Here is a 9,039-nt window from a genome sequence, read left to right as displayed (position 1 = left end):
CACACCACACATGCTGAATACACAGACTGAATGATTGCTGTGCATTAATGGAGCGGTTTATTAACGTGTTACATCAAAGGCCAATTACCTGATTATGACGTCTATTTGTCTATTTAATAGGGTAGATTACACATTTGTTATTGTGCTACATAAACTCATATTTTGTCAATATAAGCTCTAAATTGCGAGTGCAATATTAAAGAGGCAATCTTATAATTGTTTTTCAAGCACTAGGCTACTTACAAAGAGCTACAAAGTAATAAATTATTTACTTTATGCAAGGGTAGTCTATTTCTGAGGATGCTTCCACACTACCAAACAAAAGCAAACAATAGGACGAGCTAACACAATTCAAGAAGAAGTCATCCTAACGGGGAAAACAAGGAAACGGCGAGTTCCTGAACTATCTTAAAAATAACCAACGCAGATGAGATGTTAAGATATCAGAGTGCCTGGGTAAAGAAGTAAACGTGCGCTTTATAGCATATATTCTTTCTTGACTTTTCCATCAGAACATTTCTATTAGAACAATCACAGTTAGTTAATTTTAACAATCTAATTAAATTAATAACCTTAATCCAAGTGCAAGGGAATAAATACCCTACATTCAATGGAAACATATTAAACCGTTCCCTCTAGATTATTTATGTTATTTATAACGAATTGAGTTTTTTTCTTTTCTTTTTCTTTTTTTTTCTGATTGACATTTACATTTTTAAAGATATTTAGATCTCTTTAGATATAAAAAGGGCCTATATCAGTTAACACATCTCAGCCTAAATCATTTAAATGTTCCCAAAGTCTCATGACGCTCCGTGAATGAAAAACAAACAATGCTTCACCCATTTAAGATAAACTCTGAGCAACTTCTCAGGTCTTTGAAATCAGAGGGTCAGAACGATGTTTATTCAGTTGCACGTGAATAACCTCACTGTCCGCGGGTCCCTCGGAGCGTGATTAAACACAGCAGGTAGGCTGCACTTACGAGAAAACACTCCTGCTGGCCTCCCTACACGCACAAACAACAGCTAAGTATGGGCATTCCCCGCCAAACTCTACGCATCGCTTCTCAACAGATCATAATAGTCGTTATAAGTTATGATTGTCTCTCACTCTGTCTTCAAATCACTAAAAGAACTGTGGAATTGAACGCGCGCAGGGGTCGAGCATATAAACCCAGTTTCGGCGTTACACCAGTCGCTCATCAGTGCGGCACTGTTAAAGCTGGCAGCAGTGACTAATACACACAAGACTGCATCATGCGGGCTCGTCAAAAATCACACGTCTGTGTCACAAGAGTTTGCCAACATTTCCATTAGCTTCTCACACAGGCCACCTGAGAACCCGAGGCAGCGGCCAGAAGTAACCTCGAGCTGAATCTATCAGACGAATCAAAAACAAAACTGAAAGGCAGATTAGGTTATAGGTCTTTAAATCATAAGAAGAAGTGTTAAATTCAGAACATAGAATTAAATAAATTACGGGGCCATTCCCCGAAATGGGTTGGAAAATGAGATTTTAAAAGTAAATTCTTTAAGATTTAAAAATTCTACTAGATCAAAAAAGTATTAGCCTTTTAAAAAATATTGTGCCATTAAACTAAATGTAAACTATTTAATTATTTGTTGGAATATAACTAACTTCAAAAAATATCACAAGACTACGTGTTCATTAGAAAAATAAAGGGATATTTCTATAAACATTTTCAATAAATTGCTTTCTGTTCAAAATCATGGTAACATAGTTAAATATTGTCTATTATTAACTATAAAGTATGATAAAATTGTTTAAAAAATACTTGTGCTTGAAGAGTTCACAACCTGAAAGAATGGTGGTTTTTCATCTTAATTAAAAGGAATTAATTGTAATAGTTTACGCATGTTTTTTTTAGAAACACAAAGACACCCTTTTCCACGGAATGACCTCAGTAACCTTTTAATGAGGGCAGTTTCTTGGGATTATGCTTCGTCTAACACTGATTCTACATTTCAGATGTATTGTAAGACAGTTCAAATATTAATTCATTATACTTTTGTTAGAATCTTTAAATTACAATCTTACCTTTTTTTTAAGTTTAGATTTTACTGTAATTATCATATAAAACAACAAATGGCTGGTGTGTTGCAAAATATATGCAGAATTAAAATAATGGGTCGAATTAAGCAAGAGAGCAGTTACAAATTCCCAGAAGAGAACACTGAGGCTCAAAACATACTCCTTTGTGGTTTGCAGAGAGCTCAAGACACATGATTCAGGCAATGTTGTGTTGATGGGATTTATTGGTCATTACACTAAATGTCCCAGTTCACAAGGAAAGGGGCAATTTCCCACAAGACAAGAACACTCTCTAGCATACACTCATACACCCACACAAACTCGCGCACATACACACCCTAACTAGTCTTACCTGTGATTCCCGATTTCCTTAAGGTACCAACAGAACACTAGACACATTACAAGACTTTGTAACATTGTAACCTTTTTTTTTTCACCAAAATGTTTGTATTGTGAATGCTAATTAAGTTCTGGTCACACATATGTTCTACGTTTCAAAAAAGAGCGATTTAAGTAAGGTGTATCAAAAAGGGCAAATGTTATCTAGGTTACAATGCTATAAATGCAGCTCATATCAGGTGATTATGGGAACAATGGGTTAAGCAGCACGTTTTGAGGTGTTTAGTCTGGGATCTATAAAATACGAAATGCTCTCACACACTCCTGCACATACACTCACTAATAAGCACATAACAAACTTTGTCAATTTACATTTTTCAAAACATTTTTCTGTACTTCCCCCTATGCTTTTAACGCAAGAACAGCAGTTAAACTAAGCTTGTACCAACAGAGCTCCCAAACCACTGATATATATTGACCAACCAGCCATGCACACTCATAAAAACAAATATTTACACTTATAAATTCTTCTTAGCTTGCCATTAAAAAGGGAAAAAAAGGCCCGTGTTTCTGAAGGTGCATCCAGCATAACAGTGTCAAATATCAATACAACACACTGAAAAAAGCAGATGGCAGGTGATCTGCAAGTCTGTGGTGGTGCCTGCAAGTCCGGTTTTGAAGCGTGATGTTTTCCTGGGTTTACGAAGAGTAATTTATGTGAGTAGAGTGCACAGGGCAGACCTCTCTTTGAGACTTCGATTCACTTCAACATGAAGCACACAACCAGAGAGGAGAGGAGTGGAGAGGAAAAGAAGAAAAGCGGAGAGGAGCGGAGCAGAGAGGAGAGGAGAGGAGGGGACAGGAGAGGAGAGGAGAGGAGAGGAGAGGAGAGGAGGAGAGAAATCACTCTGTAGCTTTGAGAGTGAAGGAGAGGCGAGGTCGGGACTTGCCCTTCCCCAATATCATCCTCTGTTCCTCCTTCTGTTGTTTCTGCCTCTCCTGCTCTAGCTTCATGCGTTCCTCGTGGATCTTCCTTTGTTCTTCTACAATACGAAGCTGATCCTCAGCCTGAAACAAACAAACAAACACATGAGCAAAAGGGACTTTTTCAATCAGCCAAGGCAAACAGGTACACTTTAGATGTGTTGATACACTAATACATTTTAAATGTACCTTAATTAACAGAATGGTATGTACTAATGAAAAAAAACTGTGTTTACTGTATTCAGTACTACCATATACATAAAATGGGGGCATTGCCAAGCATCCATTTTAAAAGTTCAGACTAAACATTTCAGAGAGGGCATGTTCTACTAGCACTACGCAAGTGGGAAAAAAAACACTTGAGCATTCAATGACTTCACACAGTGAAAACCATCTAATGTGTTACCACAATAATAGTAGAGTTCAAATCTTATAATGATCCTCATTTCTGGTCTTCTATAATTATGGGGACACTGTCATGCATAACAAAAAGACACTTTTCATGCAGACAAACCTAAACACCCCCCACTGAGAGAGCATGATGTAGAAGAATACTCATTAACTATTATATTTAATTTTTGTTTTGTGTACATATATTTCTCATTTGTTTTTTGTACATTCATATGTTATGTTTGGCTTTTGTTTCTTGTTTTGTTGACAAAATAAACCAGAAATAAGTACCAGCTTAGCCTGAGCATCAGCAATCTTTCGGTTGTTTTCTTCCAAAATTCTCTCCAGCTCCTCTCGTTTGGATTTTTCTTCCTCCTAAAGGAGTGACACAGTGACATGTTAGGGTATGGAGACAAATCCACTGAAATAAGCCCCCCAGTTGCACAGTCAAACACGTCTACACTCGCACAAACAGGTACCAGCCAGTGACACTCACACAGTCTCTCACTCACTCGCCACATTTCACATTCCGATCTGCAGCATCAAATGTCTGAAGCTAACCTCTATGTATGCAACAATGAGCAAAAAAAACCCACCCATGGATGTATTCAGTCACACCTTTAATCCCCACCATGTTTTATGTAAATACACATCCAAAAATCCATTTACGCATTCATTAACATCCATACAGAACAGGTATGTAAAGACAACACATCGACAACTAACGAAGAATCTCATTCGTTTGCAGATGAAAAAGGAAAAAAACAAATCAATCAGCTTGTTCTCTCTCTCTCTATTATTATTGTATATATATATATTTATATATTAATTTATCAGCATCCATAAGCAAAAAGCTTCAAAAGAAAATGAGAGAGACAAAGAAAGATTAACTTAAACAAAGGAGAGAGTGAATAGTAGTGGCTCACCAATGCGTGTATACCTACGCCTTTCTCCTTTGACTGTGTACTGTACCTACACAACTGCTGATTAAAGAGGTGAGTATTTACTGCCTGGTCCCGTGTGTCCCGTCCTGGACAGCGCAGCACCTCCCCTTTAAAAATTTCTGAGCTGCTAGCACGAGCTAGTGCTCTTACAAAGCAACACCACATGCAGTATATAGCACAGTCCAGGAAAATGAATTATGTTAATCATACAACATTACCGTGTGGGGACGTCAGGCTATTAACGTTAAACGATGTTAAAGACTGCAAAAACACAAAGGTGGGATCATTCATTAGATGTGTTTGTTTGAAAACAAAAACAGTGATGTGTTGCCGTCTAAGCTCAGTGGTACAGTAGCGTTGAGTGTGGATGTTGTAGTGTGTGTCTGTGTGTGTGTGTGAACCCATACGGCAGCACTCCTGAGGGAAAGCAAATTGTGAGGACACAAAAGTACATTTAAATCACTGCATTTTAATGACGCCAAAACAGAAGAGTCAAAGGATTTTTTTTTTTTTTTAGAAATCTAAGAAAAAAATCAGCAATTAATCAATATAAAACACATAAGACAGAAATGGATGAGCAATAAAGGGAAGGGTAGAGTGTTTTGTGATCGATGGTGCAAATAAAGACAAAATCATATGTGCAAATACTAAATCTACAACAATACAGATTCATTTAATGGTTCAGTACCAAGGCTACAGATGATGGGCACAAATCTAAAATGTACAGAAGGAGGGCACATATCTAACCCTATTAGTGCTGAGCCGCTGGATTTTGTGTGTGCTTGAGGAATGGAATTAGTTTCTCGTTCATAACTCATTGTGTCTTTACAATTAGAGCACAGTAATCCTCCTTTATGGTATGGGTGGAAGTACAAAATATGGATTTAGCAAATTAACTAGTTAAAGTGCAATCTACAAAAGGTCTTATGTGTTTGTAACATCCAAAACAGCATTACGTCTTGACCTATCAAAGTGTATAATTGTGGATGTTCATACTGAAAGCTCAAGAACAAAAACAGGCATGGTTTGAATGCCGAGTGACCTTTTTAAGAAAAGCGTTTTATTGAAGACAAACAGTTGCATACACTGGTGACAGTAAAATGATAAAAGATATGAGTAAAGAGATCAGGGTAGGGATGGAAAATAAAAGGGGAGAGAAAAGATGGGAAACATAATATTGGTCCATCACAGCCGTGGCAAAACGTTCACTTGAAACCCCCAAGAGTGCGCTAGAGGTGTGTGCGATTCAATATCATTGATGTATTACAGAAAAAGTGCAGAGCTTGTCTGTCAACAGAGTAAATGAGGATTCCATCATCTAATGTCCTTAAATATTAGCGTTCCCTAGACAGCAGCTCAACTGAAGTGCTCCAAGCATATCACACCTTGAAAAAGTTGCATTTTGTTATTCATTTTATTTTCCACCCAATTCATTGAGCTACCCTGCATCCACTGCTATATCTGGGGGGGAAACGATTGTTAAGTTGTGCCACAGCTGCGCGTGTACTGTTTGTGGCTGAGCTCCGCTGTGTTCCGAACGACCGAGCGTTACCTCTCTGGCTTTCTGTGCGTTCAGTTCGGCCTGCCTCTGCCTCTCTAGCTCCTGCAAAAGCTGTGCCTCCATGATGCGCTTGGCCTCCTCCACCCGCCGCAAGACCTCATGTTCGATCTCGTCACGCCGCTTCTCAAGCTCCTCCTCTACACGCCGTGCCACGAGCTCCTCAACGCGCCTCGCCGTTTCCTCCTCAATCAGACGCTCCTCGATCTCCAGCTGACGGCTGCGGAGGACACAAGAAACAAAGGATCAAACATTGAATTAATGTGTTTGCACAATCAGACCAGTAGTTCCCTGTCTTGACAACATTTTTACTGGCCCCCCATTTAAAAATTTAAAGCTAATTATTATTATTTTTTTTAGAACTTTATTTTTTCTGAATTTAAAATAATAATAAATAAAATGAGATACTTTTTAAATATATATATATTTAAAAATTTAAAGATATATATATATACTATTATATATTTTAAATATATATATATAAATTAATATTTAAATAGAATACTATTTTTGTGTATTTGTTAATTATGTTTGTCAGAAAAGGTTACTGTGGGATTTCAATTTTGTATTTAGCTATTTGTTAATGCTTTGGAAAACATATTTAGTTTCATTTCAATATATGAAATGATTTTTCACACATTTAAAATGAACATTTTTAACAAATGTGTTTTGTTTTTTTTTTTACAAAGAAAATTAGCAATTATAGCCATAAATTATTGTTATAATCATAAAAGGAAACTCCAAGATAGTCATAAAAACCAGCACTTGCTATCAAATCAATGCAATTTAACCAGAGGCTCATTTATGTTAGCCAGTTTGATAACCTTTGCTAACGTGTTTAAAAAGCTAACATGAAAACAAACAAAACATGGATTTCTGTGGAATCTGATTCGCAAAATGTGCTTAATTTTGCAAAATCAGTTGTCACAGAAAGCCAAATGTTTCATTCTGTATCGCACAAAAATGCTTTGCTGAACCTTGAAGGAGAGGCAGATGATACTGATAGGCACAATTCTAAAACAAAACCAGTTGTGCATGGCACGCTGTGACATCATAAACCCACATGATTACAAAAGCATATTTCAACATTATTTACACTTTAAGCATGACTAAACCATTAGAGTAGAGCAAGCTGTCACACCTGGCCTTAAGAAGGAACACAAAAGCACAGACACAATACTGAAACAAGTGACCATAACATTGCCCAGAGACAAAACAAAAATCTAACAACAGCAGCCATCACTTGATTTGATTTCAGTGTCACGAAACTTGATCCAGGGCCTCTCTTTGAGTTTTAAAACACCCTGAATGCGGTTACAATGTACTCGGGGTGAAGCTCAAGCCTGGGGCTGCAGCTCTTCTCTTCCTGTTCTTTCACTAGAAACCCCCTTTCCTTCTCTTCCCCAAACCTCTTAACATTATACCGGTGGTCCCCAATCACAAAAGAGAGATGTCAACAATCTGTGATAGATACAAAGACGTATCATCTAACATAGCCAGCAGATCTCAGTGTTGAGATGACCTGATGTGTGACAGCCTGAGAGTCCAGAGTGATAAAAGTTCACTGAATACAGATTGGTTACATGAAACATGTCACTTTTTGCACACTAGCTCAGTATATTAGGTTCTTATCAATATTAAACAACAAAGAGTTTATCTTGAAGTAACGTTATGTAACAGAAGTGATGTTGTCCAGACTAAGTGACATTTCATCGAGACAAGGCGGCCTCTCCATAAATATATTATGACATAAAGATAGCTTACATCTTCCTTTGTCTCTCTATCTCTGCTCTCCTCTCCTCCTCTTCTCTCTTCTGTTTCTCGTCGGCGTTTCTCTTGCTCAGTGTCCGGCCGAAGATGTCGGTTCGGTCGGGGGGTGAGCCACCTCTGTCCCTCCTGCTGCCTGACCTCGAGCGGGACCTTCTGCTCCTCTTCAGTTCCTTTGACCTGCTCCTTTTCTTGCTGGATTTGGATCTGGAGCGGCTCCGTTTGCGGCTGTGTTTAGAGTGTTTGGATCGGGACGAGCTGCGGCTCCGAGAGCGACCCATATTTTGCAGGAATAAACCCGACTGACACCGCTAAAGAGGGTCTTGTGAATGCAGCACGGTCTGCAACGACCTCGTCTAATATTATAAGACGGTTACCTGTATAATTGTTCAATATTTGCCTGTTTAATCAGAGTGTTTGTTGCTTTCTGCTCCAGTGAATCTGCGGAATCAAACAATATGGCGACAGCCTCCAGTCTTCCTTTTCCCAGAATGCAACGGGCTCGTTTCTTTTCGGATATTTTCGGGCTGAAGCCGAGTGTGCTACACGAGGACACTTGATGCGTGAAGGCACTAAAGCTCACTGAAAGCTGCTCTGAGGTATCTTCACACAAAACGCTGTCGATAACTGCAAAGCAGCAGCCATTCCAAACAACTGCATACCTCACAGTATTTTAGTTCTGTACAACGCATTATACAGGGTAAGCAGTTTGGCAAATCCAAAGGTCATAGACGGTCATGCAGAAAAAAATGGTCACTGTTCACATGCTGTCCACATACTGTATGCAACAGAAATAGTATGATCATTATTTCTTTAAGCCATTGAGTGGAATATTGCTCTTATTTATTGAAAACTGGGCAGTATATACTGATGTTTAATTTTTTTATTTTAAATTAGTAAGTGCTTTTTTCATATCTCATCACATTGTGTAATAGGTATATGTGCAACAGACTTACGTATTCTGTTAACTGGGTCTCATCACTTGCGGTTCAATGTTTTGCA

At 38.2% G+C, this 9,039-nt stretch overlaps 1 protein-coding gene across 1 annotated transcript; it reads right to left on the bottom strand.

Annotated features, from left to right (window-relative positions):
- Positions 1 to 2,261: 2,261 nt before the first annotated feature.
- Positions 2,262 to 8,552, bottom strand: LOC109111254 (arginine and glutamate-rich protein 1-A). Its single transcript, XM_042763747.1, has 4 exons — positions 8,035 to 8,552; positions 6,265 to 6,490; positions 4,060 to 4,143; positions 2,262 to 3,462 (listed from the first exon to the last, which is right to left on the bottom strand). The coding sequence occupies exons 1-4, from the start codon at positions 8,316 to 8,318 to the stop codon at positions 3,298 to 3,300; spliced, it is 759 nt and encodes a 252-aa protein (XP_042619681.1). The 5' UTR covers positions 8,319 to 8,552; the 3' UTR covers positions 2,262 to 3,297.
- Between the last annotated feature and the right edge of the window lie 487 nt (positions 8,553 to 9,039).

Source organism: Cyprinus carpio, chromosome A9 (genome assembly GCF_018340385.1).
Source record: "Cyprinus carpio isolate SPL01 chromosome A9, ASM1834038v1, whole genome shotgun sequence".
Classification (NCBI taxonomy): domain Eukaryota; kingdom Metazoa; phylum Chordata; class Actinopteri; order Cypriniformes; family Cyprinidae; genus Cyprinus; species Cyprinus carpio.
This window is presented reverse-complemented; position numbering and strand designations above follow the sequence as displayed.

Excerpts from the sequence above, each read along its gene's own strand:
- LOC109111254 (XM_042763747.1), bottom strand. The coding sequence starts at position 8,318 with ATGGGTCGCTCTCGGAGCCGCAGCTCGTCCCGATCCAAACACTCTAAA. Across the intron at positions 6,491-8,034 it reads ATAGAGAGACAAAGGAAGAT|CCGTCAGCTGGAGATCGAGG; the intron begins GTAAGCTATCTT and ends TGTCCTCCGCAG. Across the intron at positions 3,463-4,059 it reads CTGATGCTCAGGCTAAGCTG|GCTGAGGATCAGCTTCGTAT; the intron begins GTACTTATTTCT and ends TGTTTGTTTCAG.